Source organism: Peromyscus californicus, unplaced genomic scaffold (assembly GCF_007827085.1).
Source record: "Peromyscus californicus insignis strain IS unplaced genomic scaffold, ASM782708v3 Scaffold_21__1_contigs__length_65335640, whole genome shotgun sequence".
NCBI lineage: Eukaryota > Metazoa > Chordata > Mammalia > Rodentia > Cricetidae > Peromyscus > Peromyscus californicus.
Genome location: NW_026294514.1, coordinates 57909201 through 57923508, shown reverse-complemented (window position 1 = coordinate 57923508; position 14308 = coordinate 57909201). Strand labels below are relative to the sequence as shown.

Genomic DNA, 14308 nt, shown 5'->3' with positions numbered 1-14308 from the left:
CACCACACACTGCCACCTCCTCTTCTGTCAGCAACATCCTGCAACTTGCTGTTGGCCTGAGGGGGTTAGTCCCTGTGACATGAAAGTGATATGAAGATAAGGTGTGACACCTCCACCTTGTCCCTGGATTCACAATTACTGGAAATTATGAGGGTCCTTGTTGCTATGCGAATCCAGGACAGACCCCAAAGTCCTATAGGAACACAGAACATCTAGGTAGTGCTGAGAGAACACTGTTGTGGCACACCTCAGCCTCACAAAGGGAGAGTGCAGAGCACCAGGACCCTTGTCCTCAGCCGCATGAGCCCCCGCCAGATAAATGGCTGTAGTTTAGGTACACGGATATGGACCAGTAGTTTAGGTACATGGACATAGGAGTAGTAGTTTAGGTACATGGATATAGGACCAGAGCTGGGGAAGAAATGGAAGGGCTGTGGGCTCAGTGGGGGTAGGAAGCAGTAGAGGGAGGAGGTGCCCTCCACGTATGAGCACTCCCCCCAAAGAAAGCTCAATGTCTTGTTCAAACCCTGTGGTCCGATGGGTCATCCTTAAGAGAGAAAGATGTTCAGCCTCGTACTACAACATGGGCCAACCAGGAGAACTTAGGCTAAGTGAAATGAGCTGCCCCCAGAAGGCAGGCCATGTGCTCGTACGAGGAGCCCGGCAAGGTCAGATTCAGGGAGACAGAAAAGAGCATGATGGATGCCTAGGACTAGGAGAAGGATGGCAAGGTTCAATGGGGACCGAGTCTCAGTATAGCAAGAGGGGCAAGTTCTGTGGGGAGAGGGTGGTGCTGGGTGAAGGATGAGAATCTGAGCAGCTGTGTACCCTAAAATGGTGGAGGTGGTAAATTTCATATGCCTATATTACCTAGGTGAACATTTTAGGGGGTGAGGAAGCAGGGCAAAGGAGGGGTCTTAAATGGGAATGAGTGCTGGCGTCCTCTCAGGCTGGCCCACCTCCCAAAGCTGCCTCTGAGCCCCTTGCCCGGCCCTGTCAGGAACCAGCTGTGGAATCACACTCCAGTGCAGACACAGAGGAGGAGGCTCTCAGGAAGAGGCTGGAGGAACTGACCAGCAACATCAGTGATCCCGGCACCTCATCAGAAGATGAGATCAAGCCAGATGGCACCCTCCATGCGGTATCCCCAGAGGTGAGGTCTTGCTTTCGGTCCCAGACAAAGGGCAGGGCAAGAGGGACAGTTCCAGGTAGCCATCTACCCTTTCAGGGAGGGCAGCTAACCAGCTACAGGCTTTGGGGGGCAGGGCTTGACAAGACCGCACAGGGGAAGAGATTGGAGGCCAACCGTGGGAACTCAGCGGTGAGGCAGCAGCCTATGCTCTGCTTCGTGGATGACCAGTGTTACCCTTCTTGTCCCTAGGTGTGCGCAGACACGGGACCCCTGGAGACACCGGGAAGGAGCCCTCAGGGCCCCGGGAACCCTACTCGGACTACAAAGAGCACAGATGAGGAACTGTCGGAGATGGAGGACAGAGTGGCCCTGACAGCCTCTGAAGTTCAGCAGTCTGAGAGCGAGGTAGCCTCACCTCCCCTGAATGGAATGTCCCCAGAGATGACATTGTCCTGGTGATGGGACCCAGTCAGAGGTCTGAGAACCCAACAGCCCACCTACGGGCTCACAGAGGCCTCCCTGGCAACCAGGAGCAAGCGGGACAGAGTACAAGCTTGGGGTGATTCCCATGTCTCTGCTCCCTGCTCAACCTGGAGGCGAGCTTTTCAGCCATGAAAAAGATACCTATTGTCACTACCTCCCATTGTATGAGCAGAGCCTAGACACAGGCTGAGAAGTTAGGACAGCAGGGCTCACAACTGGACGTGGCAGAGGGTTCTCCTGAGCCTGAGTAGTGACTGCAGAGCAGGGGTTTGGGGGAGGAAGATACATCAACAGTGCACAGGTCCAGGCCAAGCCTGTGTGGACAGGCCTTCCAGGGACAGTCGGGGACTGCAGTGTCCTCCCCCTGGAGTCCGGTAAAGAAAAGAGGTCTGCATCCAGGCTATGGGGACAACCAGTGCCCCTACCCTCGTCAGCCAATGGTTGCCAGTGCCCAAGGAAGGGAGGTGTGAGCCAGCACCACTCACATCCCAGGGGTAAGGCAGGCCCAGGCCTTTTCTTCAAGGGTTCCCTTCTAAAATGTGGCTGACGTGGGTAGATCACACAGGGGACAGCTGTGAGGACCTGAGCCCAAGTCCGTGCCTCTGTGGAGCTTAGATTCTTTGTGAGAGGAGATCCATAACAAAAAGGGAAAACAAACCAAATCATTACATCATGAAACAGCTGTGGGGACTGTATGGAGGTTTATCCCACAGAGTGCCCAGGGAGGGATGCTTAGAGAACGTGGTGGGAGGAACCCTGAAGAGCTCCAGCGCAGAAGCTCTCGGGCAGTGCTTCTCAACCCGTGGGTCATGACCCCCTGGGGGGGGTCACATATCAGACATCCTGCATATCAGATATTCACATTACAATTCCTAACAGTAGCAAAATTACAGTTACGAAGTAACAATGAAATAAATCTCTGGTTGGGGGTCCCCACAGCATGAGGAAGGTTGAGAACCACTTGCCCGAGGGGATGGAAGTCCAAGCAGAGAGAACAGAATGTGCAAAGGCACTGGGGTGGTGTCGAGCTTAGTAAGCTCATGGACTGGCTGGGAGACCCCAAGACCCAAGCACAGTGATGGGGAAGTGGAGTGGAAAGTTCCAGAGGATGGCAGATGGAGAACCCTGGGGACCACAAAGATAATGACTGGTAGTGTGATTCAGTGATACAGCCCGTGGTTAGCATGTACAAGGCCCGGAGTTCAGTTCCTAACGCCATGACACAAAGAAATGCAGGAGGGAGCAATTAACTTGGTTTCTGTGTCTAGATGCTTCCTCTGGCTCCTGTGGGAAGAAGTGACCAGAGAAGAGAACAGGACAAGGGCGGTTCTGGTGGTGGCAGGAGGGAGGAGTGGCCAGGTCAGGATTAGTGCAAACTGACCCCGCCCCCGCACACACATCATCCTACTAGTGGGAACCAGCCTTCCAGATGTGCCTCCAGATGTGTACAGCACCCCGAGACATCCTTCAAGACCCTCACAACCAGGCAGAAGCGATAGAGGACCCCAGGACCAGGCTACGGTTGGGATTCTGATCTTGATGATCTGAGATGGGATGCTGAGTGGCATCTGTCTGTCTGTCTTCTGTCGTGTCTGTCATCTGTCCCTCTCTTTTCTAGGTCTCAGACATCGAGTCCAGGATTGCAGCCCTGAGGGCAGCAGGGCTCACTGTGAAACCCTCAGGAAAACCCCGGAGAAAGTCAAACATCCCGGTGAGTTGAGTGAAGGTGTGGAACACCAAGCCTGTGTCCCCCAGGACTTCCTCAGTAGCCCACAGTGCCCACCCAGGACCTCCCAGTAACCCACGGAGTAAAAGCCCTGATTTTCTTGAGGCTGCCAGTCATGTTTCCCACAGCCAGTGTGTGAGCTGGAGCCATACAGGAGCTTTTTAATCATTTATTGCTTTGACCTGAAAAAACTCCTTATAGGCTGGGAAGACCGGAGATCTATAAAGTGCCTGGCACACAAGCATGATAGCCTGAGTTCAATCCCCAGAACTTGTAAACACAGAAGAAGAAAAAAAAAAATGTCAGGCATGGTGGTGCTGGTGCACACTTATAAGCCCAGGGCTGGGGAAGCAGCGACAGGAAGAGATCTGGGGCTCACTGGCCAGCCACCCAAGTCTACTTGGTGAGCTACGGGGTGGTAAGAGACCCTATCTCAAAAAAAAAAGGTGGCTAGCATCTGAGGAGTGACCCCCAAGGTTGTCCTCTGGCCTACGCACACAGTGGCCGCCCACACATTTATACACACACAGCTCCCCATGTGGAACCCAGCCACTACGTGGTCAAACCTCATCTGGTGATGGAGACCTTGATTACGCTGCCATTTTGAGGTGGGTGTGGCTAGAGTAATGAAAGAGAAGGCTCGTGCCGCTGGACCTGTCCTTATGGTGGTGACCAGAGCCTCGCATCCTTCCCCAAGTCCACTCAGAGGCTTCGGATAGAGCAATGGTGGGGGTGTTGGGGTAGAAGAATGACCACAGCACCCCTGGGTAGGGTTAGTGATTAAATTCTTACTGCCCAGTCAATGTGGTGTTTCAGATTAAATAAATAAAATAAAATATAAAAAAGTGACCTTCACATGTAAGTATCCCCCGTGTGACCTCAAGTCCATACTACGGCAAGAAACTGCTTGTTGGTATTTAAAACAGCATGTTTTAATTTCCCGAGTCCTTTGCCATGTCTTCTGGTTTTCCCTTTGTTACAGTGGCTCTACTTCAAACTACTAACGGCCTAGGCTGGCAAGGCCGTAGCCTGGGGGGAAATTTGTTCCCCCAGACAATGGCTCCTTGCTGCCTCTAAATGTAGTTCTAACTAAATCTCTATAGTTCTAATAAAACTCGAGATTCAAAGGCTAGGGTGAAAACCTGTGAGCTTAGAGAGTCCAAGTAGCAGCTGACTAACTTTCTCTCAGTTGGTGTCCCAGAAGCCACTGCCTTCCACACCTCCCCAACTAAAACAACCCACGCTAAGCTCCTCCCTGCTACTTCCTGTCAGCCAGTTGCTAACCTGCCTCTCTGAGCCCAGGTTAATTCTAATTAGTTAAACGCAAATACAACACGTCTTAACGTCGTTACATCATTAACAAATGCAGCATGAACAAATGCAACGCGTCTTTACATCGTTAACAAATGCAGCATGAATAAATGTAGCACGGCTTTGTCTGGTTAAACAAATATTCCACTCTGGCTGTCATGGTTCAGCAAGGTGACAGAAATACGTTTTTCTTCCTTGGTCTCCAGATCTTTCTTCCCCGGGTGGCTGAGAGACTTGACAGGATCCCAAAGGATCCATCTGCAGACCCTGAGGACCAAGCCAACGTGCCCAAGGTACACTCCACCACCGCCTTCCAAGGCAGCTCCCCCCGAAGAGCAAGTGCTGAGGCAGGGTGTGGAGAGAGACCCAGCAGCTCAGCTATGCCTTAGGGGTCCACAGACGGGGCAATCCCAGAGAGCCCACGAGATGCAGAGATGGGGGCAGGGTGGCAGGAACTTCTGTCAAGCACACCCAGGCTCCCTGGCTCAGTTCTTTAAGCAGCTCTGGGAACAGGGATGTCACACTCCACTCATCCTATTCAGGGGCAAAGTAGCTGGGCTTTTTATCTCTCGGTACATTTCAGCCTTGGGTAAGGGTCTTGCCAGAGCCACATGTATCCAGATACTTCGGCCACCCAGCTCAGGCATAGCAGCCTGTCACCTGTCCTCTGTCTGAGAATCACGGTTGCTGGTTGTTGGGAGTGAAAACCGACAGGAGCCACTGTATGGGAAAATGGCCCCAGCACAGGAAGAGACTCTGATGGGGGTGTGAGGAGAGGAGCGGGCTGGGAGGAGAAAGTTCCATGTGTCTAGGGGATATCAGGAACAGGACTGGGGTGCTGTCTCCAGGCCTGCTCCAGGCCCTGCCCACCCTGGCACGGGTACCCACTGAGTGCCAGATGGCAAGTTCAGCCACTTGTCAGCTTGTCAGTTCCAAGTTGGTTTCTGTCACCCTTCACCTGCGTTACAGAACCTGGTTGGGTGGGCGATGACACCTTGTGATGTTGGCACATGAACCCCACGCAGGGAGGTGGGTGTCTGGCCAAGGTCAAATGTGCGGGAATGACAGCAGGGTCCTGACTGAACCCTGGGTCCTGACATCCATGGGATTCCTGTGAGTGCCAAGAAGGCCAGCCTCCAGGCTCCAAGCTCTACCTGCAAGACCTGCTGCTAGACACACCAGAGAAGCCCTGACCCTGGGGAATGTTCCAGTGGCAAATGGGCCGATTGCTCTCTCCACCCCTGACAAGGTCAGACAGAGACTGGATTTCTTAGCATGTTGTAGAGAGGTAGTCGTGTGGAAAGGAGTCATATGGAGACAACTTACAGCTGTGAGTGGGTGTGTTACAGAGAAAGAGAGTGGCATTCACTGAGGACGAGTTCCAGCATGCACTAGTAAGCAACAGCACTGAGATTCGAACCCAGGTCCCTGTACTCTTTCCAACCCACCAGCCAAAGCAGGCAGTTCCCTGGCATCTCCTCCACAAAGGCACTGGTGCATAATTTACAGATAGTGTGCATTCCCATATTAGGAGTTCGAATATTTGGCAGAGAATAGAAAATAAATGACCTTGGTGGTTAAAATCAGAATAAAAAGACGTCTCAAAGTAGTTCAAATTACACTTTCGGAACACCCAGGGATGTTCTCTTCCTCCTAGGTGACAGCCGTGCCCTGTCTCCAGAGGAGGCAGTATTCCCCCAGCGGTCAAGGTAAGAGCCACCTGTTCCCCTGCCTGCTTCATTACTACTGAGAAATGAGCTCAGGGGAGGAACACAGCCAGCCAGGCTCTGCACACTCCTCTCTAATCCATGGGAGCCACACCAGGCCCTGACTCTTTAGAACACCCAGAAAGGCCCCTATGCCACCCCGGGGCCCATGCATGGAGTCCCGGGCCACTTTAAGCAAGTGCAGGCGGTGCTGGTAGTGCCTGTGTTTCCATGGTTTTGGTGTAAACAGTCCCTGCAGAAAGCACAGACTATCAGGCAGTTAGAAGACCTTCAAGTCTCTCTCCGTGGTGACGAGAACATCAGCTTTGTCCTGGGCATATGGAAGTGTACTAGTGACGACTTCTATCACTGTGAAAATTCCTGTTGAGAAACTCAAAGGAATGAAGGTTTATTCTGGCTTGTAGTTCAGAGGGTCAAGTCTCAGCTTCCCCCATGCCCTCGGGTAGCACACTGGGGTGGTGAGAGTGTATGGCGGAGGAGGGTCCTTACCTCCTGCCAGATGGGAAGCAGAGCCCAGGAAGAGACCTCTTTGCATCCACTGAGGTCCCAGCACAAATCCCGCTCACTTGAAGATCAGGGCACCTAGGCCCTCAGAGTCAGAGTTAACAGAGAGAGGCTGCTCTTGAAATGTTGAGGCTTCTGGAACACCACGGTTTAATCTTAAAGGGCAGTTTCTGCCAACCTCCAAACACAGGAGTATGCAACAAGAAGACAGAGGTGAGCCCAAGTCCTCTTTGTGGCTGTCTTCAAGAACAGACTGCGTCCTGCCAAGAGGTCGCTCACACTCAGCCCAAGGCCAGAGCATCCCACTGCCAGGCCACTGCAGGCCCTGAGTGTCCCTTTCCAGTTCTTTCCTACCACATCTCAGTGCCAGCGTGTAGGCAAGATGGCTCACCACTGGGTCTTCCAGCGAGGCCCCATGGCAGGTCCTCAGGGCTCAATCCATAGGCCTGCAAAGCCAGCTGAATCCTTTCCACGCTGTGATCCTTGGAAGAGCTCTGTCAGGCCGAGCTTAATCCTGGGGATAGGATGTATGTTCGTATGCACCCTCCTGGGGATAGGATGTATGTTCGTATGCACCCTCCTGGGAATGAATAACATCACAGCTGTGCGTCTATAAGTCAGCTCTCAAAAACAAAAGGGAGAGGGGGAAGCAAGGAAGGGAGGGAAAGGGAGCGAGGGGGGAGATGAGGGAGGGAGAGAGGGAAAGGAGGGGAGGGGAGGGGAAGGGAGAGGAGGGGAGGGACACAGGCCTGATGTGTAGCACATCACTGAATATGGGTCTAGGAAGACTGTCAGGACTCTGGCCTACTGTGAGTCAACCCCACTCCCTCAGTCAGGAAACTCCCCCCTGAGCCATGCAGGTATCAGTTTTTGTCCAGCCCCCTCACCTAAACACAAACAGTTGGTTAAGGCTGGAGGCCAAAGCCCTCAACTCTGCAGCCACAGGCCTAAAAGACTTCTGCTCTGAGGACCAGAGTCCCAGCATCCCTCACCTCAGGTCCCTTGTCCTGTCACAGAATTACATGGCAGAAGATATAGGTGCCCCTGACCCAAGTGTCCTAAGTCCCCTGTTATTCCAGGGCCACAGAGAAAAAGGCACAAACTCCAGTTCCAGCCACCTAAATGCTTTGGCCCTGCCTCCTTTCTCACTGGCCCCCATCTTTCCTGCTGGCCCCACCTCCTGGCCACTGGCCCCACCCTTTTCTTGTTGGCCCTGCCTACTTTCTCAGCAGCCCTGGCTCTTAAAAGAGGTAAAAGCATTCTGAACTGGTATTCACACAACCATTGAGTGCTCTTGGCAAAGTATATCACAGTGTGAAACCTCCTCAACAGAGGACATGTCCACGTTGACGGTGCGGTGCCGCCCAATGTCTGAAGTAGACAAGAACTCTTTTTGATTGGTCTTTGGCTCATTAAGCGCCTCCCCTCTGTTTTCCCAAAGGCATAGATGGTGGTTCTTTTGATCGGAAATCAGTGTACCGTGGCTCTCTGACACAGAGGAACCCCAACGGGAGGAGAGGGACGGCCAGCCACATCTTCGCGGTAATGTCTCCTCTCTCCATGTGACCTGTCAGCTTCACGTGTTGATGCTGAGTCTTAGATGAGAGCGAAAGAGAGGTGGGAGCTGGGGTAAGCATCAATCTGCAAAAGGAGAATTGAAGACCTTTCTTTAAAGCACCCGAGTCTAGCAAGGAGGAAGAATGGCAGAAACACTCAGCACCCAGTTCCCAAGGGGCAGGCTCAGCGAGCCCTCAGGCCAGGCAGGGCCACTAGATACAGAGGGTGGACCCTGAAGACCCCCGTTTGACCCCTGAGGCCCTCAGTTCAGCAACATGAGCACTGGACACAAGAACAGCTGTGAACTGCCTTAGGCCTCTACACTGAGTCAGGAGCATGCCCAGCAGTTCCGCTCAAACACGACACTGTGACCTGTCGGATGACAAGGTTGTGGCCCTCATCTCTGACAAGTGCCCTTAGTCAAGGCCTAAACACACTTTGTGCTAGTCCAATTTTCACTAATGTAATGAAATACACTAGGCAGGCAGGCTACTTACAGAGAAAATAGGTTTACCTGACTCACGGTTCTGCAGAGTTCAAGGACATAATGCCAGCATCACTTCTTAGCAGATGCTCATAATGGTGGGGAATATCTGTGAGGAGAGATCATTTCACCAGACAGAGCAAGGAACATTCAGGAGGAACAGGAGCCAGATGCAGACTTTAAAAAGTGTGCATCTATGTGAGGGTGTGTGTCTGTGTGAGTATATACCAGTAAGTGCCATGTGTGTGGGCACCAGCAGAAAGGCCATTGGATCCCCTGGAGCTGGGGGTACAGTTGGTTGTTTGCCACCTGGATGTGGGTGCTGAGACCCAAACTCAGCTCTTCTGGAAGAGCAGGAGGCACTCTTAACCACTGAGCCGTCTCACCAGGCCCCAATTAATTAATCCTTTCCAGAGGCATGCCCCCCAATGACCTACAGAGCTCACACTAAGCCCCGCCTATCAAGGTCCATCACCACACTGGGACCAACCTCCAATATATGAACCTTGAGGGACACCCTACATCCAAGCTATTCCAACCCCTGCCCCCAATCTCTCCCTCCCCCTATTTTACCAACCCAGTGCACTGTCCAATGTTCACCTCAGTTTACTTCTGATTTCATGAGTGAGCAGAGATCTGCCTGGCCCAATTCTTCAAACCTTGTCCAAGGAGAGCTCCAGATTTATTGTTTTCTTAAAAAATTGCCTTGGGCTAGAGGTGTAGCTTGGTGGCAGGCTGTCTGTCAACCATGCCACAGGGAAAGCAGTAGTTCTCTTGGGATGGTCTAAGTATTGATTTAAAATGTATGTCTGAGTCTTCCTGCTATCTAGGCTGGATATTAATGACCACCGGGGAAAGGTATTTCAATGCATAGTATCAGGGGTGGCCTCAGCCATTGTCCTCTGCATGGGGCCCCTCACAACAGCATTCTGCACAGGCCATATGTCATGCTCATAGCTTGTGACAACACTGTCTCTCTGTATCTTGGATCCCAAATGGAACCTCCTCCAAGGACAGGTCTCCGTGTACCAGTCAGCTCTGTGTTGTCACTTAGAATTTAATGTGTGCTCAGCAAGCGAGTTTTAGCTGAAGTCTATAACCAGCACCAACCCTAATCAGTCCATGTAGGTATCACACAATTAAAAAAAAGAAGCCAGTCATGGTGGCACACGCCTTTAATCCCAGCACTCGGGAGGCAGAGGCAGGCGGATCTCTGTGAGTTCGAGGCCAGCCTGGTCTACATAGTGAGTTCCAGGACAGCCAGGGCTGTGTAGAGAGACCCTTTATTGAAAGACAAAAACAAAAAAAGCAACCAAGGCATCGACTAAGGCTAGTGCAAACACAAGCAACTGAGCGTGTGTGTACATGTGAATACACAGAACCGGGAGCTTGCCTGTGTACCTGTGTGCCGTGTGTACACTCACATGTCTGAGATTGGGTCTATATGTATTCACACCCATATGTGTTTTCCTTCATACATATCTATGTCTGTGTCTATGTGTGTGTCCATGTGTCATGTACACGCTGGTATGTATGTCTGTGCATGCCCACATGGGTGTCAGTGTACATGTCTCTGTGTGTGTGTGTGTGTGTGTGTGTGTGTGTGTGTGTGTGTGTGTGTGTGTGTCCAGCACATGTCTCTCTGTATATACATACATTAGATCTATGTGCACGTGCTGGTGTGTATATCTGTGTGTGTCAACACGTGTGTGTATGTGTACATACATATATCTAAGTTTGTGTCTATATCCCCACCTGTGTGAACACCTATATATTTGTATGTTTCTCTGTTACATCTGTATCTGTCACATAATTGTGAGTAGTTTTTTTACATCTGTGTGTACACTTTGCACATGAACCCATGTGCACACTTAAATGAATGTGTGTGTTTGTGCTCTGCAGAAACCCGTGATGGCTCAGCAGCCCTAAAAGGGGACACACGGACACAGAAAAGTACCACAAAGCACCCCACACTGTTTCCTCCACATGGCCATCGCATCCCCACGGGCTCTGTGCCTCTTGACGCTCACAGTTGCTTGTAATCACCATCCCAGTGAGAAATAAGAAGAACTTCCTGTGCGGGTCCACTTGTGAGACAGCAAGTTCTCAGACTTCCGGCTGTTGCCAGGCCACTGACCACAGCCAGGGCGCCTGCCAGCCTCTGACCCAGGAGATACTAGCTGACGTGATTTTATCCTCGGATGATGCTCTCTATCAGGACACCCAGATCCCCTTTTGCTGTGACCCTGTCTCTTGGCTTTGTTGAGCCACATTCACAGACAGAATGGAGGCCCTGAGCATGTTCACGTTCCTAACTTGAGGGAGAGAGACAGACACAAGAGTGTCTGTGGGTATGGTGGGAGAGTGCGCAGTTACAGACAGTGAATGAGGAGGGCTAGATTCCTCACCCACCCACACAGACCTTCTTCAAATTTCCTTGTGGGTCACAGACAGGAGCCATAACTCTGACCCCCACCCCAGAGTTTCCGCCGCCATAACCACCAACTGCAGGACCACATTGAGGCCAAGCCTCTAACACAGGCTTTTGGGGTGCACTACACAGGGACCTCACTTTCAAGACATCTCATGCTTTAAACTTAGGTTTGTAGCTCACACAAATGACGGCTTTGGAATTTGTCAAGAATTTAGGTTCTCCAAACCAAGTGCATCCGAACCAATCTTGCTCGTGGTTGCATAGTCTGCTCTTCACAGCCTTCCCGCCACTCTAGGGAGGCAGTCTCCAATCCCAGGGCTGCCTCTTCCCATCAGCTTGTGTCATGTCCCAGGAGTCCAGAGAACACCCAGGCCAGAGCCACAAACAGCCTAGTGTACCCTGAGAATGAACTTCAGGAAGGAACCTCACCCGTTCAGACATCCACATCTCAGGAGTCCCACGTTCATGTCCCGTGTCCTTCTAGCAAAGTACTGCAAACTAAACCAATCACACCCCCAGGAGATGTGCCCTCCTGAGTTTCAGAGGACGAAAGTCCAATTGAGGTGTCCGTGGGATCTGCAGTCCTGAGGGGTAGGTGCCTCTTCCTCCTCCGGGGATTGCCACCATCCCAGTCCACCTTGACATCAGTCCCCATCCTCACCCTCATGCCCCCTTGCCTTGTGTGGTTCTGAACAGCTGCCCTCTTGCCAGGACACCATGTGTTGCGTGTAGGGCCACCTTTACCCAGTATGCTTGCCTCAGTTTACCCAGTGTGCTCGCCTCAGCCAACACACTTCCAAAGGCCCTATTTCCATAGATGACTGTCTCCTGCACTTCTAGGTGGCTGTGAACTGGGGAGACAACGTCTGACCCACTACAGAGCATGAGAGCTCAAAGACCTCAAAGCTTTGCAGTGTACCCCCAAACTGTGGGGTCCTCATCGCTGCTGAAAGCTAGAGGAAGACCAAGAGGTGGGCCTTGGCCAGGGCGTCCTGTTCAAATGGGGCTCCCTTTACTGCATGGAGCAGAAATCCATTTAAGTACGAGTGTGGGGAAAGACGCGGAGCTTTCTCCTGTAGCCCAGGGACACAAGCTGTCCAGCTTCGGGGAGTCAAGGGGGAGGCACACCCTCACAGCCTCTGCCTCTCCACATGCCCCCCCTTCATTTGGTCAACTGTCCAGAATTCCAGCCGATGGTCCATAGTCACGGTCCCTCCAGCTACAACCCTGTGATTGCTCCCCTGTGACAGCCACAGCTCACTATCCCAGACCCCAGGGCAGCTACTTAGGGCCGTGTGCGGCCTCAGTGCCGGTCACCTCGAGCAGGCCTATGCTGGATGACGAAGCCCTCTGCTGTACCCAAAGCTGGTTCAACAGTCCTTGCTTGGTTCTCCTGTCCTGGGATCCCCGGCCCATTAATAAGATGAGGGAAAAGCTCCTTGATCTCTGTGGTCAAACCCTCTGGGCATCCCACTTCTCGGCTCTGAGGCACCCGGGCCAGGCCTGCAGCTGGGGTTCTGTGGAGTACTACAAGGGCAGCACAGGCCACACTTCCCTGCGCTTCGCCACCTGCCTCTGGAACACCACCAGCTGTCCGAAGTGTCCCTCAGTTCCGCAGATCCTTTGCCTGGTGCCATCAAGTATGGGGTGAGGAGGAGACTGGAGACTGGGCTGAGACCAAGGTCCTTGTGCTGGCTCCCACCCCGCCTGCTGGCTCCCGTTAGGACCCTCAGAGGGACACTATGTCCACACTACACTTTGATAAAGCTACCCTGCTAAAAGGACCCATAATCCCAGACACACACACACACACACACACACACACACACAGACACACACACACAGACCCACAGTGATGTTCAGGACACTCACTCCCACTCCCAAGGTCTCACAGCAGTCCCCTTGGTCCCTATGACTGAGTGCACATCCGGGGAAATCTCCCACAAGACCCACCCCCAAGACAGGTGCATGCCCCACCATGGCTGTTCTCACCACGGTGGGAGGCTGGGCTAACATCAATGCTAATGCCTGAGCTATCTATCCACAGATGGAACCAAGGCACCAAGCAAATGTTTAAAGCTCCTCATGACCCTAATCCTAGAGTTCCTTACCATGCCCACCTCCTACCACATCTCCCAACGAGCCCTCTGCCAAGGAGATGGCAGCCATGCCTTGAGAACACGGATGTTGCATTGACCAAGTCCCCAAAGGGTGAAGTGGCAGCCTGAAGCTTTCCCTACACATCTGGAGGAGGCCAGGAAATGATGATCCCAGGGAGTCCACCTGCTTTGTCTGTTCTCATGCATAGCTCCTTCAAGAATGTTCTATTGCACTTAAATGATATTTCGTGTAATCTGTAACTATTGACAAGGTGGTGACAGGTCCAAGTTAAATGACAGAATATTACATAGTCATTTTCAACAGCATAGATCTGCAGGCACGTCAACAACTCCAGGCTGTGGTGGTAAGAAGAACGGGGCTCAGCACCTATAAACAGGATGAGTCTACCCAGCAGGTGCAGGGAACTCACCAGAAGGCACACCCGGAGTGAAAACCTGGCCTTTGCACATTATCTGGCCTCTTTTCTCTATTTTTAAACGCACTAATTTTTTTTCTCATCGCTTGTAAATTGCTTTTACAGCAAAATAAACTTGCTTTTTAGAAGTTTTGTTTTGTATGTGTGAGGTATGGGGTATGTCCACATTTATGTGGGGACCCTGTGTACATGTGCGTAGACACCAGAGATCAATGCCGGGTATCTTCCTCAATCATTTCTCCACGTTCTTCTTTTGAACCCGGAGGTCATCAATGTGGCTAAGTTGACTGGCCAATGAGCTTTGAGGCTCTTCTGTCTCTGCTCTGTCTGCCTCAGCACTAGGATTATAGCTCGAACACTGCCGAGTACCACCTTTAAACTTTCTTTATAATAAAAGGAGCTCTCTGTTTTCAA

The 14308-nt window shown here is 52.0% G+C and overlaps 1 protein-coding gene across 3 annotated transcripts in view; it reads left to right on the top strand.

The window, feature by feature from the left end:
* Mlph (melanophilin) overlaps nucleotides 1–14308 on the top strand; it is a 54948-nt gene extending 40640 nt beyond the window's left edge. For 2 of the 3 annotated variants that reach the window (XM_052750444.1, XM_052750443.1), the window contains exons 10-16: nucleotides 1001–1153; nucleotides 1382–1537; nucleotides 3234–3326; nucleotides 4859–4945; nucleotides 6310–6361; nucleotides 8325–8425; nucleotides 10827–14308. In XM_052750444.1, the coding sequence (XP_052606404.1) occupies nucleotides 1001–1153; nucleotides 1382–1537; nucleotides 3234–3326; nucleotides 4859–4945; nucleotides 6310–6361; nucleotides 8325–8425; nucleotides 10827–10853 (669 nt within the window). In that variant the 3' untranslated portion in view covers nucleotides 10854–14308. Of the gene's footprint in view, nucleotides 1–1000; nucleotides 1154–1381; nucleotides 1538–3233; nucleotides 3327–4858; nucleotides 4946–6309; nucleotides 6362–8324; nucleotides 8513–10826 lie in introns of all 3 variants that reach the window. The other variant, XR_008220939.1, reaches the window with a different exon arrangement.